The following is a 19,958-nucleotide window of genomic DNA, read 5'->3' as shown; positions in this document are numbered from 1 at the left end:
ATAGTCCAAAACATTAATGCCTGCTATAATGAACCCGTTATGCTGGCTTCCATGAGAAAATTTTGAAACCAGTTTCTTTGCATCGTTTTCTCTGAGATGTCAGGGTCTGGGCACTGTAGAAAGTTCTGTGGGCTAGTTCCTGTGAAGTGTTGGTGGGGATTCTTTTCTTAATTTCCTGGAACAATAGTTGTCAAAACAAAGTAAATACCACAAACAGTAATATTAATAACAATAATAAATATAGCACATTACAGTAAACCCAAGAAATTTATAGTAATAGCCTGAAGATTAAAGCTTGGAAAAACATATTTTTCTTGACAGCTTCAGTAACTAGCTTCCTGTCAGTTCTGGCGTGGTATCCCAATACCTTACTCCGGACATGGTGCCTTGTGCTTCATAGCCTAACTCTCATGACAAATATGCAGCTTAATGGTAAGTTTGGGGTTTTTTTTTATGTTGCCTGTTTTAGTGACATGCAAATGAATGTTGATTCCCATCCAAATACCAGAACTTTCCTTTTGTCATATAAGTACTTTTGTTGGTTCTCCCATAGCTTCAAGGCTTTTCAAGAGTGGGCTCCTTGAATTGCTTGTACCATGGGAAACTGAAACCCTAGTGGTAAAAGAAAATGTCATTATAAGTAGGTTGATAATGTCTTCTAAAAATGATTTTTAGGATTAGCTAATGATTCTTGGGAATTAGCTTTGTACTATGGGAAGAGGTAGCAGAGAGGAAGAATTAAGGTGCTATGAGAGAGATTCATGTTTTTCTGATGCAGTAGGAATATTTTTGTAAACATGCCGGCACTAGTCATTGCTTATGTTAAGCTATCTGAAAATAAGCCCTCAGAAGCTGAATCTATTAAAAAAGAAATCCAACCCTTTAATTTCATTTCATTTCCCTATGCACACCAGGTTATCTCACATTGTGTATATTGCTCCATAACACAGGAGAAATAATCTCGCATTGAGAATATTTTGCCACAAGACTGGTAGAAATTAAAGGATGTAATTTTTTAAATGAAGAAATGAGGCTTCTAAATGGCTTGCTATCATAGGGCAGCTGTCCTGAGGAATGCTTTGGTGGCCATATCCTCAAGGCTAAAGAAGACATCAAACAGTAAGAACTTGGAGACTAGAATCTTTTAAAACCTACATGTTAGACCAAGTCAGAGCTCTTTTAAATTCTGTTTTCACTCCAAGCATATGACTAAAGACAGTAATTACAGAAAAAAGAAACCCAGAGCCACCTGAAGATCACACTTCTATCAAGCAATTTGCCATCCTGTGATGATACAGCTATTCTCCACAGTTTTCCTCAAAGATGCTTATGAATCTTTTTTTCATAGATGCCATTTCAAATCATTATCTTTGGGATGCACTTTTTTCTTCAGGTTTTCACTTTCTGTCCCTTTTCTTTGATGTTATTTAGAGATCAGTCTCACAAAAATCTGCTGAAATTTTTGCTATTAGGTAGAACTGTGAATAATCTAATGGAAGAGACTTAATCGATATTCACAAACTGAGACCTCTGTCTTATTCTTGATGTTTGAGAATAGAATGTGGCCTGATTTGTAGGATATCGGTGCCTGCATTTAACACCCATGTGTATTTTCAGCACTCCAATTTTTAACTGTGGACTAGAAATTTCAAAAAATTACGCTGTGTGTACTACTGAGACCATATGTGAATCTCTTCCAAGTGGCACGAGGCTGAGTGTTTGTGCTTTGATACTGACAGACAAGCAGCCACATGTTTGCGGAGTTTATTAGGCAATTGCATGAGATCAGTAAGTAATGATGTGAATGAAAAGCTGCTCAGAAGCAACCACTGTGGTTGACTGGAGGCTCAATAAGCATATGAAATGTGGTTGTGGATTTTTTCGTATATAGGATTGTGAGCCTAAGGTTGGAGTTGAGTTGGAAAGGGTTGGAGATACAAGCTTGCTGGAGGGTAAAGAAAAGGGTCGAAGGTGTGTCTCCTTTTATACATGTGTGTGGATTAATACAGATATATATCCCTTAACTGCCCCTTTTCCCATACTCACTGATACAACCAGGAGCTAAGTAGGTTTAAGTGCCCATCAGATAACTTCTGTGCCAGGATACCTCAGCAGCTAATAATTCAAGATAATATTCTGTCTCAATGACACTGAGTTGTCACATTTAAGAGCTGAAATAATCTCTGTTCACTTCTTGACAATTGAAGGTGGTATCCATCAGAGCACTTCTCCAATCGATGATTTTGGTTTCCATGTGCTTTAGTTCAGAACTGGGACTAATAATAGTATCTTAAGCCATTGCAGGCAGTGTCTCACAGGAGTTCTCATCAACTTAAAATTTTCAAGATCATGCTTTCCAGGAAAGATAGGGTTTTGGTTTGGTTTGGTTTTTTTAACATATACACTAGAGATTGAACAATTTAAAGACAAGTTGTTCCTGAGACTGGTGAAATATAATTGACATGTCAGCTTTCTTTTGGAGTCAAGTTTCTCTTGTATCCTCTTTAATTCTGTAATGTTTTAAGCTATTAAGTACAAATTGTTCACATATCTTCACTGTATTGACAGGTTATGGTTAGGGTTTTTTGTTGTTTTTTTGGTGTGTTTTTTTAAACCACTAAGATGTCAATTACGGTTCATTGGGAATAATTTAGGTTAGTCTTCCTAGATATGTGTGGTTATAAAATGAGGTTCTTCCCCTTTTAATACACAAAATGCAACAAGCCCCCAAATGTGTTCATTTGCAGAATATCTTCACTGATGAAAAAAACACCACCACCACCAAAAATATTTCTTCAGATGATTTCAGGTATAATAAACCTCTTCAGATGCAATAAGCCTTTTAAATAAGCAAGAAGGCACCTCTTCTTGACATAATTCTCATTAGATAATTGTATTTGCTGTTTCAGAAACTGAAAAACAACTTAGAGGTGTAGCCACTCATAGATGATTCACTAAACTCTTTTTGCAGGTGGGCATTTTTCACCGAGAAAATCCCACTGCTGCTATTTTTCTAAACCATTGGATCTCAAAACCTTCTCAGAGAACCTCCTTCTTAAGTTTGCATTATTTAGTTGAAATTCATTATTGCCATTTAATACATATTTTCATGTTTAGCCATTTTGTTTTCTCCAGTCTTTCTCTTAAAAAGAAGAAAGGAAAGGGAAAAAAGGGGGGGGTGGGCAGGGAGGAAGGGCAGTGCTTTTTCATACTTTTCCATCCATTCTAGATAAGGGTCCTGCCTTATTTGCGTTTTACGAGTAGTCTCTTTGAACCTACTTCTGAACTATTGTACTCTGAAGATTACAATTTTGGTCACCATTTCTTCAGGAGATCAATGAATTAGAAGATATTGTCTTGAGAAATGAGGTGGTTCTAGAGATCTCATCCTGATGTTGTTTTCAAAGCTGCTTGTTAGTTATTTTTCCAAAACCTCAGATCTCTCCAGCAGTAATCAAAGCTTTTTAGTTGTTTTTTTTAGTAGTTTTTTTTTTTTCCCCACCAGAGTATAGGGCAGATTCTTTTTGGGAACTGTCCTATGTTGGGACTTTATGAGCAACCACTGTCTAGGGCAGGTCAGTTCATGATCAGAAAATCTTATTTTATTATGCCATTATGTGCTCATAAATGTCTTCATAATGAGAGCTCAGGCTGTGTAACTTCTGTGCTTCAGAAGCTCTTATCTGAGGAGTGCAAGATATTTTTCAGGGATAAACCCAATACCCCTGCCATTTGTTTTGAGAACAATGCCCTTAACTGGTTACAAGATCCAGGGACAAATTTTGCAAGGATGGTGTTTACAATCAGTATTTGACGGGTGACATCTAGAAACATTTAATGCCATGTAAAGGAAGGTGGGTAGAAGCAAATCTACAACGACACCTGGCAAAGAAAAATTTCTCAGAGCTACAGTTGCTCTAAACAGCTGTCATTTGTCAAATTGTTCTCATAGTGCATTTACTCATCAGTTCCTTTAGCAAGAACTATTTGTGCTCTCCTCACATGCCCTTTTGCTTATCTGTTATTGTCACCAGAAATACTGTTTGAGAGCAGTGTTTTGAGCACAAACACTTCGTGACAGAGCAGATAATGTAGATGCATCCTGAAATCTGAGTTAGAATGTCAAACAAAACATGTCAGACTATGAATATAATGTAGAAAAAAAGTGGGTTGTTATATTGCGGTGATATTTTCAGCTGTTAAATAGAAAATATAAAAATAAAATAACATAGGAAGTAATGAAGATGTATTTATTCAGTTGTGGCATCAACCCTTTCATGAAACAGTAGAAAAACTATGGAGCCTTCTAATCCTGGAAGGAGATGAGTTGAGGGTTAGCATGTGGACTTGGCTGCTGCTTGTCAAGAGGAGATGGGCTGGAACAGTCAATTCTGTGGAAGTTCTAACGTAACATCTGCTTGTATTAAGATGTAAAGTCTTCACAAATAGCCAGATTTAATTAAGTAGTTACAGTACAGACCTAACAAGTGAAGGTGAACAAAGCAGGAAAAAGCTGGAGGTTTTTAAATGATATTACCTTCAAAGAAACACCAAATGAACAAATTAAATGACTTGAAGCTGCACCCCAAATGTGCCCTGTTCAGAAGAATGCAAGCATACATATTCTAAAAGCTGTAGTTTCAATGGAGAGGTTGTTTTGGTTTGGTTTTGTTTTGTTTCATTTTGTTTTTTAAAAAAGAACATTGAATAGCAGTTTGCTTGTCACAGTGATCATTATAGACTTCATAGGTGATTCAGGGTCTCTGAAGAAATTAAATACCTTCTGTCTGTGAAGGTATGATTCAGAAATGCAGGAAAGCACAAAAGTACGTCCCCTTTTCAAATAAAAATATAAACATTTTGTGCACTTTGTACACTTATTTTAAAATTAATTTGGATACTTGGTACTTTTGGACAAACTCAAGTGACATCTAGCTCAAAACTGAAGTCATACACAAAATTTGAATGATGCGGTTACATTGAAACAAAGAAAAGTTACAGAAAACTATGAAAAACAGAATAACCAAATTCAGATTCACTTCTCATTTTGATTAATTATGTCAGCTGCAGTTGAATGTAGTTTTAGTGATAATGATTTGTCTTAAATTTCAAAATAGTTTATAAGGGGAACTTTTTTCAAAAAAAAAACCCAAAAGGCAGTAATATAACAGGTCTCAGTATACATGCAAGAGCTATGAGCTCTACTTTCAGGAACACTGCCTTAGTAAGCTTGGAACACTGATGGAACAGTTTTGGGGGTTTATATCTGTACTTAATGGAAAACTACACTCAAAATTGTACTCCTGAGTAAGCAGGTTTCAGTAGCTGATTTTGCTGAGAATATTTACACATCATGAAATAAGTATAAGGGATATGCAGTATAAATGTTTGACTTATAATTAATGGTTAAGATTATAGTTTTAATTTTTATGTCTTTATTTTTAAGCTGGTCCAAGCAGTGCCATTGGAGCTCAGGAAAGTACTGCCCAATTGTTGGTGTCAGATCCAAACCTCATTCATGTGTTAGTGAAATTTCTTTCCGGTACTAATCCTCATGGAACAAATCAACACAGTCCACAGGTAACTAGCAATTAAAATAATAATAATAATAAAAAAATCTTCGTAAGAGAATTTCAGTACACTTGACATGAATATGTGTTATTCATAATGTATTATATCCTTGACTTGTTTCTTTTTTTTGATTATGGTCTTAGTTGGTTCTGATGAGCAACCATAGGGAAGTTCATGTTGGTGATACACTCTGAGTAGTGATCATGTGTTTTTACAACTATCTGGAGACTTGCCACAGGGAGAGAATGCCACGCGATATGTCAGTGAATGTGTTCCAAGTTAGGATTCCTTAGTTACATGCATGAAAAAAGTAATACAGTTCAGTTAGTTTCCTGAAATCTTGTTGGGTTGGGATAAAAATGCCAATGCAGATTAAGTTTAAATATCTAATAATTCCAGAATTTAAGATTATGCTTTTATTTTCTGCCTGTTTCTGAATTCATGTGGTGTCTACTGTTTTTCCTAATTTCAACTAATGTTTTTTTGCTTTTTGCAGTCTTTTGAAACATCTGTGAATAGTAATAAAAAAGCCTGTTAACTTAATTTTATGTAACATTTGACAGGAGTCTCAGAAACACTTAGTTTAGGAGACAGCAAACACCTGGTATTTCCAGTATTTTCCAGAAAATTTTCCAGAAAACACATAGTCTTTTCCAGAAATTAAACATTGTGCAGTGCCGTTAATTTAAAGCACTTATATGTAAATGTGTGGTTTGTGGGGAAAAAAAGAAAACATTCAGATTAGCACAGAAATATATTCTGTGTGAAGTGTAGTTTGCATTGCTGAAAAGATAAAGTCTCAAGCTGCAAAATGAGTTTTAAGCAAAGAACTGAATTATTTGCTTTTTACTCATGGTTAGTAGTAGAATAACACATAATATAAATTGATACACAGTAGTTGTCCTGTGAAAACCCAGTAAAATTTTTTAGCAGGCAAGTTAAGCTACATAATACTTTTCTGTTCTTAGAAAATGTTCATGTTAGATACTGCTTAATGTATTTGAAGACATTTCAGGTCTATATAATACTTATTAAAATGCCTTCCCCCTCTAGGTTGGGCCAACGGCTACGCAAGCTATGCAAGAATTTCTTACTCGCTTACAAGTGCACCTTTCTTCAACTTGTCCTCAGATGTTCAGTGAATTTTTGTTGAAATTAATACATATACTTTCAACAGAAAGGTAAATCTTAACTATTTTTTTTTCTTTCATGCCCTCTTTGTGTTTGAAATCTGTGTGAGTGTGAATCACAGCTAAGATGTGTATGTCCTGCCTTGTCACACTGTCAAGTTATATATGGATGGAGATCTTAGGTGTTGCTGCAGCACTACCGGCAGGATCTGGGCTGCTTCTGGCACATGGAATAGTGCAACTGGAATCCACACACAGCCCTCCGTGTGTGAAGGACAGTGAATAGAGGCACTAAACATTTGTTTGGACTGATTTTATCTAGAGCTAAGATATAGGCCTTGTTAAAGTACTCCCTAAAATAAGGGCATTATTGATGACCTTACCTATTAAAAAGAGAAAAAAGTATTCTGAGGCCTGAATTAATCAAAGATTCTAGAAATTATTCATAGATTGTGAAAATAATATGGATGGCTTTTATAATATAGTAGGATGAAATATGAGATTGCATAATCCTATTTATGCAATATGCATATTTATTGCTTTGTCTTTTTTTTCTCTTCTCCTCACCCAACAGTGGAAAACCTCCTCTGCCCCACTCTCCTTCTGGAGCCTATTGATGTCTTGTCTCCCCACTAGTGTAGAGAAGTGCTGCTGGCCAGAGGAGAGATAAGAGCTTATGGCTTGTCTCTTACAGCTCTGCTTCTTCAAGGCCAGGTCGATGAGCACAAGACTGTTGTGTACACAGCAGTACACCAGAAATGTGGCAATTTTTTGGTCTGAAGTTCATTAGGAATTATCATTTATTTCTGGTATTGATGTTCTGCTCATCCCCCATATAAAGGCTTCGTATAATTAGGGATGAGCTTCCTCAGTTTCTGGCTTCCCAGTAGGTGGCACCTTTGTGTTATCTATTCTTTAATCTTACAGAAAACAGTTTCGGCCTTCTCTAAGAGATTTTACCTTAGTGACTTAAATTGCATGGGAGGTGTTTACCAGGCTACATTGGTGATCAATCACTATGCAAGAAATGTCATAATAGGGTAAATTTGGTAATTCACAGTGAATTTTGGAATGCGTGTCAGCATGCCGTAATTTATTTGAAATATCCTTGCAGTGGTCTCATTAGCTTATTTTTTGAAATGTGTTAGATATTTTGAGACAAAGCAAAGGAGAGCCTGAAATGTCAAAAAATGGGAGCAAAGCACTAGAAAAGGGTTTAGATGGTTATTTCTAAAACCTCAGGTAATTATTGAAGTATATACCATGTCTGATTAAAGCATAGGATTGTTTGTGAAGCAAAGCAGTATTTTGCTGTTAGAACTAATTAAATGCCAATTATTTTCTTCAGGGCTGTTTCTATAAGCTGTTTTAGTCTATATTTAATTTCAAAAGTTATAGTAAGATCAATGTCAAAAGAGACAGAGAAATATATCAAAAATCAGTAACTAAATCGCACTTCAAGAATTAGCACCAATTTTGTTTTAAATGTACAGATTCAAAAGGTTCATATTGTAGTCTACCAGTATACGTGTAAAAGCAACTGGGAAAATAAATTTATCCCTAAAAGGGATCCTTCAGGCAATCAACCTACAAACACCAACCTAGATAGTTTGAGTACCTTCTCATGGTTTTATGTATAGTTACTATTTAGACGCCTAAAACCTGACCATTATTCTTACTACCTCAGCGGGGGGGCGGAACTACTGGAAGAAAAAACCCATCATAATTTCCTGTTAGAAAACAAATAATCCTAGTGATATTGAAGTATTAGATGACTCTTCCCATGAAGCTTCCCTGCAAACATACAAAACTTTTCACCCACTAGGACTATATTCCAAGCCTATACCTGCAAAATTAACTAACTAAAAAAAAAAAAAGATGGATCCTAGACTTTTTCAAAGGAAACTTTAATCCGTAGTGGTATCAGGAGAGTGATAGCATGAACAGGTTCTACAGGCTGTGCAATGACCAGTATATTAAAAAGTTATGAATACTTGACTTATGTGAAAGATCAGATTGTGCTTCAACATGGCTGAAGATGTGCTTCTGAAAATGGCTGGATTTTTATTTATTAAGTTTGGTGTGCTTTTTGATTCTTAAAAATAATGCTAAAAAACCCTCAAACAACCGAACCTGTTTAACTTGTTAATATTGAACAATGAAATATCCTTTTTTTTTTTCTTTCAGGGGTGCTTTCCAGACGGGCCAGGGACCCTTGGATGCACAAGTGAAACTCTTGGAATTCACCCTGGAACAGAATTTTGAAGTTGTATCAGTTAGCACTATTTCTGCAGTAATTGAGTCTATAACCTTCCTTGTGCATCATTACATTACATGTTCAGACAAAGTGATGTCTCGCAGCGGCTCAGACAGCTCTGTGGGTGCTCGAGCATGTTTTGGAGGGCTTTTTGCCAATATTATCCGTCCAGGTGATGCCAAAGCAGTTTGCGGAGAAATGACAAGGGATCAACTTATGTTTGATTTGTTAAAGCTGGTCAACATTTTAGTTCAACTGCCGCTTTCCAGTAACCGAGAATATAGTGCCCGTGTTCCAGTACCTAGCAGTACTACAGACAGTGTGTCTGATGAAGAAAAGGTTTCAGGAGGCAAAGATGGCAATGGAAGCAACCCTAATACTCAAGGATCAACTGCATATGTGGCAGACTTGGTGTTAGCCAACCAACAAATTATGAGCCAGATTTTGTCTGCACTTGGCCAGTGTAATAGCAGCGCTATGGCAATGATTATTGGTAGGTATTTTGTAAATAAAGTGGAAAATCTTTTGGGGTGGTGTGAAACACCTGAAACTTCTACAACCTCATAAATTGAGTGCACACATGAAAAAATGTGTCACAGAAATGACAGGAAAAAAAAGAGACTGATAGGAAGTGAAAGTGGGGGACAGGTATGTGAAAATAACTAACATGAGGTGGGAGACAGTAATTAAAACCAAGCAAGAGTGTGTTTGCCATTTGAATTTGCTGAATCTCAGAATGGTCAGTGTTGAAAGGGATCTCTGGAGATTGTCTAGTCCAACCTCCCTGTGCAAAGCAGGGTCAACTCAAGAGCCTGCCTCAGAGAGCAGGTTGCCCAGTATCTTATCCAGTTGGGTTTTTAATTCCCCAAGGGTAGAAACTCCACAACTGCCATGGGCAACCTGTTACAATGTTCAATCATTCTTAAAGTAGAAAAGCCTTTTTCTTATGTTTAAATGGAATTTCTTGTATTTCAATGTGCCTATCGCATGTCTCTATGCATGGATTAGGATTAGTCTTCAGTTTGTACTATAGACATGTTACCTCAATTGTTCTCTATGTATCGCATTATTTTCCCTTTTCTTAATCGTTTCTGAAAATGACAATTTACAATTGTGGCCCTTGCACAGAATACATAAACTTTTCTATTCCTCTGTTTCACCAGAAATCTCAATTAACATCATGTTCTGGGAGTTCCAGTCATATATTTGTGGGTGGGATCTTCATGCTATGAACAAGTGAGGAAGTTGATGATACTTTGAACAGCAAAGTTGCTGTTTGTCAGACATGTACCTAAGGTGCATTTTCTCAGAGAGACTATATTACTTGCTTGTGAGCTGTGATGATAGCATTGAGGTTTTTTGCACAAATTAAACCACTGGCTGAAATACCATGAATGTTTCTGCATGTGCAAAACTGGAAGAACATTTTGCAGGAGGATAGGCAAAGAGCTTGCACTCCATTTCAGGCGTAATAGTTGTAAAACTTTGTTCTCTTTATAGTGTTCTCTTGTTTCAAAGAAAGTATCTCTGGCCTTTTCTGTGCTAGTCTCTTTTAAGCAGATGTGAAACTGTTAACCAATGCTATTACCAGAAAACAGTATACTTTTTGGATGAGAGCATGTGAATGTTAGACCAGTAGTTCATTTTGGCATAAAAACAATTGAGGAAAAAGTAGTAATCTCCAGTAGTCAAATTAAACAGCAGGCAAGATTTGACAAGCCTGGAATGTGCTGTTGGAACCTTCCCGAAATTAATTCCAGAACGTCTCCTACTTTACTCTGGATAGTTCGTGTCATATTACAAATATACTATGAACAGTGGAAGTAGTTTGTTCTGGGAATGATGGTTTGTTTTGAGTATGTTTTTCTTTGGAGTGTAATTCAAATATTCTTCTCCTCAACTTTGATGTCTTTCTAAACCACCAATTTCTGTCCAGCAGTTTTTTGGCATTTTTAAAAAGGCAATTTGGAAAGATAGTGTTGTTTCAAAATGTTTTTCATTGAGTTCAGGATACTGGGCCAGCTGATCCTTTCAGTGGATTGTTCCTCCCAAAGTCTTTTAATACAGGTTATTGAAACTAATTTGTATATGTATTTTGGGAAGATGTAACACAGCTATTTGTGGTTTTAGTTCCTTCAAGAAAAGCTGTGTTAAGCTCTCTCCAGACAATTTCTATGAACAAATCATTTGTCCAAGACTGCAGCCAAGGTTATATATGATCCAAAAATCAGTTATCAGCACATAGTAGTAAACATGTAATAGCTAGTGCAGCATGCTAGCAACCCAGTAAAGATAAACAAGAAGATGTCTGCAGATGTATACCCATAAGCAGTGGCTCTGGTGTCAAAACTTATGCTAATAATGTTAGTTTACTGCACCTGGTGGGCCAGCTGGTCAGGAACCAAGATGGCTCTGAGTATTCATGTCACATGAAGTTAAAACAGTTGTTGGATTTTCTTTTGTGACCATTTTGTCTATTTATTTCATTAGGCTTTTATGCTTTGTCATTGACAGACTATGAAAATCATACAAGTAACAGTGTTCCCCTCCTGTCCGACCTTCTTTTCGCCTCAAAGTCTTCACAGCAAACCCACCTTAGTTGGCTTCAGCTCCATCATTCATTCCATTTAACTTTTCTAGACTGTTCAGAGGCTGTCTTAAGACTTTTCTTTCTCTGTCTGTCTCAGTGCATCCAGTGCTTATCAATATTTTCTTTCTTGACAGCTTGAAGGTGATTAAAGTACTACAGCTGTCAATTCTCTTGCCAAAATGTTTCTCTAAGGCATGTTCCAAAGATGACTTGAACATGTTACTTTTTATTATTATTTGTTAGTATAAGTCCAGTTTCTCTAAATGGTATGGGATTATTCCATTGATTCCCCCCACTCAAATCTAAAACTACTTTTGAAAGCTCTTCCAGATTGATATCATATGCTTTGTAAGACAGTCGTATTTACGGAGGTAATCTCTTCCTTGGGAAGACTATTCTTTTGCCTTCCATCCTCAGTTTCAGCAACGTGTAATAGATATTGCTGAATGTTAATATTCAGTAAATCCTCATGAATAAATCCTGAGCTGTAGCACTGAGAAGGAGAATTCTGGGAGAGGTATTTCTGATAGAAATATGTAAGTTAAATGTTTGGGGTTTTTTGGTTAAAGTGCACTTCTGAAAAAAAATCTTAAATACTTGTTAGTTGCTTCTGGCTAGGAGTGATTCCCATCCTTGTAGTTCTTATTCTGTTTCCTTCGCTAATTACACTCATTTTTATGGTCTTGTCTAAAATTGGATTTAAATTCCTTGACTTCCTGGGTCAAGTCTTCCTGTTTATACTGTAAATAAGGTAGCATGTATCTGGGAACACTAATAGTAATTTATATGATCCTGAAAACTGGCCCATTTGTAGTTTATGAAATCCATGTCAACATTTAACTGTAAAGAAATTAAATATCCTTGAGTTCTCTCATGGGCTGTTATGGTTTGTTAGGTCTTGGCTTCTGACCTTTGAACTGTTTCTGTTTTCACTAAGGTGCAAGTGGCTTACATCTCACTAAACATGAAAACTTTCATGGTGGCTTAGATGCCATATCAGTTGGAGATGGGTTGTTCACTATCCTGACGACGCTTAGTAAAAAAGCAACAACAGTGCAAGTGATGCTTCAGCCAATTCTTACCTACATGGCCTGTGGGTACATGGGAAGACAGGTAAGTTTCCTTAGGTCTGCTGTGCTTCAAGGGAATTATAGGCTAGTTGATACTGTAACCTGTAATAAGCTCAGAAAACTGAACTACTGCCATGTAAAAGAAATGTTAACACTTTTCCAATCTCACTTCACTTTGGTGCTGAAGTTAGAAAGCCTCCCTCCATTGCCCCTGGTAGAGGGAGAGAGAGTTTCTGTAAGGACATTTTGACATTCCCATAAATGTTCCTGGCTAAAGGCTTGAAGATGGATTGAATATGTTATTATGTGCAGGTGGGAAACATGTTTTTTGTATTCATATTAGTGGATATTTTACACATTCAATATTCTTCTTTCCCTTTAGCTGCTTGCCCTGGTAGTTTGATCTTTTCCTTACTGTAAAAACTTTGCCTACGTAAGGAGTGAACCACGTGGAACATGGTATTGCTGTTTTGTGGCAGAGAGGTCAACTGTGGTGGCATTTCCTCTCTGGGATTTCTGCCTACTAAAAGGGGGGGCTAAGAGCAGTCATGCATATTTCTGTCATATTAATTTTGTATGAAACCATGTATTTCTTAACTGTTGTTCTTCTAGGGTTCTCTCGCCACTTGTCAGTTATCTGAGCCACTGCTCTGGTTCATTTTACGAGTGTTGGATACAAGTGAGGCACTGAAGGCTTTCCATGATATGGGTAAGAATGTCTTTTCTTTAGCTGCATCAAGTAAAAGGTTTATTGTAGATTTTTTTGGCACTTAAAGAAGGAATACAGCTGTATCTGGAGGAGAAAATTTACTAAATAGGCCTTTGCTAGCTTAGAATCTATTGCATGCTTCTGAACAGTGTTGGTTTTTTTCCCCCCCCCCCCGCCTGCATTATACACAGGTGGTGTTCAGCTTATTTGTAACAACATGGTAACAAGCACAAGAGCTATTGTTAACACAGCAAGAAGTATGGTTTCGACTATTATGAAATTTCTTGATTCTGGTCCCACCAAAGCAACAGATAGCAGTTTGAAAGCTAGAGTGCTAGCTTCTGAGCCTGATAATGCAGAAGGAATTCACAATTTTGCGCCTTTGGGTAAGTAATACTTCTTTCTCTTACATTAATATCCACTGGTCAATTGAATCTTTATCAAGTTGTTAACAAACAGTATTGTGATAGTGTCAAATGTTGCAATACTATTAAATCTTCTAAACAAGAGGGGCTGCTGGTGTTTCAAGACATTGGGGGAGGAGGTTAGCCCCTCCTCCATGGGTAATAAGACCTTGTGTGGATAGGGGAAAGAAGGAAAGGGAGTGATCTGTATCTGATGTAGTCATGCATCAAGGTGGGCCCCTTAGTCCTCCCCTAGGTCAGGGGATACCCAGTTCCAGCCCACCATCTGCCATAGACACACCAAGACTCACTGACTTCACTTAAGGCATATCAGGTTTGAGGGAGCTGTTATAGAAGCATAGCAAAGTCGGATGACACAGAATGAGCCCAAGCTGGGTCAAACAGGGCAGAAGAAGCTGGACCGTAGGCCTGATGCTGCTGCTGCTCACACCTGCACCTAATTGCTCCCATGTTGCCTGCATGAACATTTGTTAGAATTGCAGTGCTGTTTTGGTATCAATACAATGGCTTCCAGTTAACTAAAATGCATGTGTTTTAAGATGTAGATGTACTCTAATGTCTTACAAAGGCTCCTTTTCACTACTAGTGTCTTAATGTTTTCTGTTGCTGCCCGCTAGCCCAGTGTAACCCATGGATGTATTCATACAGTGTGTCTCAGTGTCAAGAGGGGAGAAAGAAAGGATTATTTTCAAAATTTCTGGAAAAATTATTGGACAAGACAGAAATCCATTAAGTCTTGTCATTGAAATTTTAGAATGTAAAAAATAATGAATTTTTTTTTAAAAAAAGATGTTTATTTGGCAGAATAGGGGCCATTAGAAATCTTCTACCTTGCTCTTCACAAATTCCTAAAAGGTAAATTTAAGAATCCTGCAATGTTGGTACTTGATTACTTTAAGTAGTAAAAATCCTAAGCTTATATGGTGGTGGCTTCTTGCATGCTTTATCTCCCAACTTGCAAAGTGCTGCAGTTCTTGATGTTCTGCTATGAGTGCATCTACCTTAATGTTTTACTTTCAGTCAGGAGTGTGCTTTTGAAAATAACTTTCTGGTTGTCCTCACTTACTACACTCTGATTCTCATCATGTAGTGTTCTCTGAGAGATGAACTCAATTCATTTGGGGTGAGAGTCTATCCAAATGTGTCCAGGAATTCACCTCCAGCTGCTACTAGGCATTCAGTCAAGGGGCCAGGCTAGAGCTACTTTAAAGTAAAACACCCCAAGTACTTGTAGTTTGAACAGCACAAATCTGGTCATCTTGTGCCATACTACTTGCTAAGAAGATATAGCCTTGGATCTTCCTACTTCATTCTTAACTCATGCTAAGATTAGAAGAATAAGCAGCCACTGTGGTCAGTTTTTTTTGATTCTGGTGTCTTTTTTAAAAAGAGGTTTTCATGTGAAACAAACCTTTTTAAAGAAAAAAGGTTTGCAGACTTTGGTTATAAAGTCGTTTATGTTATCATTGTAAAATTTAAACCTTTAAAGCCTTCATTATGTTAACTATGAATTAACTGAGTTCAAGTTCTAAGCACACTGTTCAACCTGCACATTTTCGGTTGGTTTGTTTTGGTAATGAACTCTTGATAGAAAGTTCAGGATTTTGATAGCAAGTGTCCCCTAGCAAATTTTCAAGCATGTGCATAATGCATGTGCATATGTAAGTTGCATATGTACAACAGTCTGAGAGTAAAAGAAAAATATCTTAGTAGTTGTAATTATTATACATGGGATGTAATCAATAAATTGAAACAGGTGAGATAGAAAAACAAGTGTTTTCCACAGTTCAGGTTGTAAATTAATCTCGGTTTTATTAATAAACATTAATAATCAATGTTAATGGTGCTGTTTTTGAAGGTTCAATCACCTCAAGCAGTCCCACTGCCCAGCCTGCTGAAGTGCTGTTGCAGGCTACTCCTCCCCACAGACGAGCTCGGTCTGCTGCATGGTCATACATATTTTTACCTGAGGAAGCTTGGTGCGACCTCACGATTCACCTTCCCGCGGCTGTGCTGCTCAAGGAGATCCACATCCAGCCTCACTTGGCCTCTCTAGCAAGTAAGTAGGTTCACTGACATTGCTGGTTTGAAAATTTGAATGGTAGGATTTAGAAATGATACAAAGAGTATAATCAGAGGAACTAAAGCTGGCAGGTTGTTTGAAGAATAAATAAATAAAATAAGTTGAAAAGCTTGCTAATTCTGCTTTCCTTGAGAATGGAAGGCCCTGCCTCTGCTTGATTTTTTTCAAGCTTAGTACACGTCTTGTGGCATTAATGTCAAATGACAAAAAACCTCATCAAACTTCTCAAAACTTTGCCTGGTGAGAATGCGATATTGGTCAGCGGTCTTCAGGCAAAATGGTTTTGTATGGTAGTTGAAATAAAGCACGAGATTTTCAGCTCTTACTGTTGTAGCCCTGCGAGGGAAACATATGGCATTTACACTGACAAGACTTTTCTTCACCTTAAGTCTTTGAAATAAACTATATACACCATGTATCAAAAATACTTATGTGTTTTAATATATATCATCGCACAGGTCAAATACTCCAGCTGCAGTTCTGTAGTAGTGTTTGCCTAAGATAGTTTCAATCATCTTGTTCTGTATCTGTAACAGGGATACATATTTAACACTTAAAATTCAAACCAGTACAGATTTTTAAACAGTATTAAACCTTCTTGTCTTACTCTGTAGCTTGCCCTTCATCAGTATCTGTTGAAATAAGTGCAGATGGTGTCAATATGTTACCTTTGTCAACTCCTGTTATCACAAGTGGTCTCACCTATATAAAAATCCAGCTGGTAAAAGCTGAAGTTGCCTCAGCTGTCTGCCTTCGTCTCCATCGTCCTCGGGATGCCAGTACACTAGGCCTCTCTCAGATCAAACTGTTAGGCCTCACAGCTTTCGGAAACACCTCGTCTGCAACCGTCAACAATCCATTCCTTCCCTCTGAGGATCAGGTCTCTAAAACAAGGTAAACTTCTAGTATCAATGGACAGAGGCATGTTTGTGCCAGTTCATGGTTTGGGTTTTTTTTTTTTAATGATGTTTTCTGCTCGGAGTCAGATCTTTCAGTAGCAAACTGTATTCATGAGTACCTGTTTTTGCAGTTGAATTTTAACATTTACAGCATCCGTTTCAAATATCTTGGGAAACTTGCTGCTTTTTTTTTTTTAAACAGAAGGCAAATACAAGCAGTACTCACTTTTGGTAGCATGCTTAATCTGCATACGTAAAAGGGGATGTTTCATCTCTGCAATGGTGAAAGAATACAAAGCACAGCAAAGCATTTAGAGTTGCATTCTGTGTTTTTAATGAGCAGGCAGTTGTCAAAAAAACTGAAGTAGCAACATATTTCTTATCCATACTGAAGTCAATGGAGTTACATAATTATTGGAGCAGGAATAGAAATAGGACAATGGGATGTTTTGCTGAAGTTGTATCTAATATTGCTATTTGCAAACATTTGAGGAATAGGAACTGAATGTTGTTATGATTCTGGCATATCAGCAAGATTTCTTTTCAAAAGCTTTTATTTGATTAGGTGGTGCCTTGAGTTTCTTACTCATTTTTAAAATAAAAATAAATAAACCCTTAAGGATTTAAAGAAAATAAATGTTAAAGTTTTACAACTTGAATTTAATTTGACGGGTGAATTTTTGAGATCTCCTGGTTCTGAAATTTAGTGTACTAAATTGTAAGAGAGCATGGGAAAGTTTTAAAAGCCCTTCTTCTTTTGCTGGAAAAAATTTTGAGAGTAAGTAGATTTTTGAGAATATGAATACTTTCCAGTGTGTATTTGATAAAAGCTGTATAACTGAAATTAGTCTTTGATCTTGAATAGCAGTGAAGGACATTTTCATAGCCAAATTACTCTGTTGCTGTATTTGTACTTCAGAAAAGGTTATCTTAGTCACACAAAAATAATCAGTATCTAAAGAAAGCAGCTGAGTGAACATTCTTCATGCTTCCTCTGAAAGGAACATTCCTTTCAGCTTAGTTTTATAAGTATCTCAGTAAAGTAATAGTAGTAATATGATAGATATATTCAATAAATTTGGATATGATTTTTTTTAGATATTACAGAAAACTTGCTCTTTTCTAAAATGATAAATATTTAGGAGTGAATAATTCCTAAAATAAATTGTAAACTTAATTTAAGATCTATATGCAAGTTTGCCTTTTTTTTTTTTTTGAACTATGGGAGATAAGGTTAGCTGTGAAGACAAGTTAACCTGTTAGTTTAGAACTTGTCAGTGAAATGATGCCATTTATTTCACATGCAACTTAGATTGCCATCTCATTCATAATGCTAGTTTATACATCATTGTAGTATATTTTTATAAATAAAGTCTAGTTAATGTGTTTCCAAACTGTTTCAATTACAATAGGTTTACTTTTCAAGATTTATTATTAAAAGCAATACTGAACAGTATTGTTAAAGAATGAGAGAGATATGGGGGAAATGCAGTGGCTGACACATTTTTAATTTCTGTGTGTGTTTTTAATTTCTCTGCATGCTTTTTAAATCAAGTTCACTAGGGTTCACTGTAATTTATTGTAGATGTGTATGACCCTAAAAGTTTGTAATGTCAGGGAAGCTGTGCAAGTATATAATTTTAATGCCAACCAGTATTGCAGGATCTTGACCTTAAATATGAATAAATCCAATGGTGCCTAAGTGAGGCAGTGTGCTGTTTCATGTTTCACATTTATGTTTTGGCTAGCTCCTTTTAATGTAAAAAAATGTGAAAAAACCCACAACAAATAAAAAGACCTCCAACAAAACAAAAAAATCCCCAACAACAAACAACCCCCACACCCTCCCCTGTACCTTCCCCCCCCATATAAACACCTCCCCCCCCCCAGTAGCTTCACCCTATTGGAAGAAATATATATGTGAATCAAGAAATCTTGAGAAATTTTAGGAACAAAACTTGCAGGCTCTTAACTCTTCCTACCCACCTTAAACCAATGATTACAACAGCATTACTAATGTATATTACATTGTGGTCTTAAATTCAATAATTTTAATTTGCTCTTCTCAGACAATGTCTGATTATGTCACAGCAGTTTTCTGCAGTACTTGTCCTAGAATCTAATACAGGTAGTTATGTTATAGATGAAAAATAAAATTATAAGAAAATGATACATTAGCTCATTTTCATGTTTTCCTTTTCAGTATTGGATGGTTAAGATTATTACACCACTGCCTCACTCACATAAGTGATTTAGAAGGAATGATGGCTAGTGCTGCAGCACCCACTGCTAATCTGTTGCAGACATGTGCTGCTTTACTAATGTCACCTTACTGTGGTATGCATTCTCCAAACATTGAGGCTGTGCTTGTAAAAATTGGGCTTCAGTCCACCAGAATAGGCCTAAAATTGATTGACATTCTTCTAAGAAACTGCTCAGCATCGGGGAGCGATCCTGCAGGTGAGTGCAATTTTTTTCTTTTCAGTTGTTGCTTAAAAACATTGCCTGTATAAACGTACAAATATAGTATATTTGCATATTACTTTCTGATTCTGAATTTGGGTTGCCAGAACTTGCCATTGTGCTTTGTTATGCTTGTAAATATCGCAGTCTCTCTATGTGGGTAGTTCTACAACAGTAAAGAAGTGCAACCAGGGTTGTTTTGATTTTTGTGTAGAATAGATAATTAGATGAATGTTTGAAGACATGAGAGTAGGACATGCAATATATCCTAAGTGCCTCTTACTATAGATACTATGTCTAGATGTTTCAAAATAAAGAACATCCACAAGTAGTGTTAAGGAAAACAAATGCAGCAATATTTGGGCAGTAATAGCCTGTAGGACAGTATAAATTCTGAATAGCACTAAGCATTGAAAGTATTTACAGGTGGAGGTACATAATCAAGACACTTGAACAACTAATCTACGTCCCACAGCAAAATTTTACAGTAGTTCTTCTGTTAATGCACTGGGGTTTTTGTATGTATGATTCCGTACCACTTTGCTGTTTTGTGTCTTTTAAATGAAGGAAAACTGAATTCATATTTTACCTGTTTTGAGGTTGCTGATACTGCCAGAAAACATGCTTTTCAAAATGGCTTCCATGACTTATTTTGCCATGAGTTAATGTTTCAGTGTAACCTACTGTCTTTTGCTGGAATGCCGTTAGATAAGAGAGTAGTTTTCTACAGGGCAGGAGATGAACATAGTGAGGAGAAGATG

The 19,958-nt window shown here is 36.6% G+C and overlaps 1 protein-coding gene across 10 annotated transcripts in view; it reads left to right on the top strand.

Moving 5' to 3' along the window:
• Window positions 1-19,958, top strand: part of BIRC6 (baculoviral IAP repeat containing 6) — a 187,388-nt gene that overhangs the window by 84,435 nt on the left and 82,995 nt on the right. For all 10 annotated transcript variants that reach the window (XM_069800486.1, XM_069800485.1, XM_069800484.1 and 7 more), the window contains 10 exons: window positions 322-432; window positions 5,447-5,580; window positions 6,625-6,752; window positions 8,889-9,451; window positions 12,486-12,661; window positions 13,231-13,327; window positions 13,519-13,713; window positions 15,611-15,811; window positions 16,450-16,729; window positions 18,938-19,194. In XM_069800486.1, coding sequence (XP_069656587.1) covers window positions 322-432; window positions 5,447-5,580; window positions 6,625-6,752; window positions 8,889-9,451; window positions 12,486-12,661; window positions 13,231-13,327; window positions 13,519-13,713; window positions 15,611-15,811; window positions 16,450-16,729; window positions 18,938-19,194 — 2,142 coding nt within the window. The remainder of the gene's footprint in view (window positions 1-321; window positions 433-5,446; window positions 5,581-6,624; window positions 6,753-8,888; window positions 9,452-12,485; window positions 12,662-13,230; window positions 13,328-13,518; window positions 13,714-15,610; window positions 15,812-16,449; window positions 16,730-18,937; window positions 19,195-19,958) is intronic.

This window comes from Haliaeetus albicilla, chromosome 13, assembly GCF_947461875.1.
Source record: "Haliaeetus albicilla chromosome 13, bHalAlb1.1, whole genome shotgun sequence".
NCBI lineage: Eukaryota > Metazoa > Chordata > Aves > Accipitriformes > Accipitridae > Haliaeetus > Haliaeetus albicilla.
This window is presented reverse-complemented; position numbering and strand designations above follow the sequence as displayed.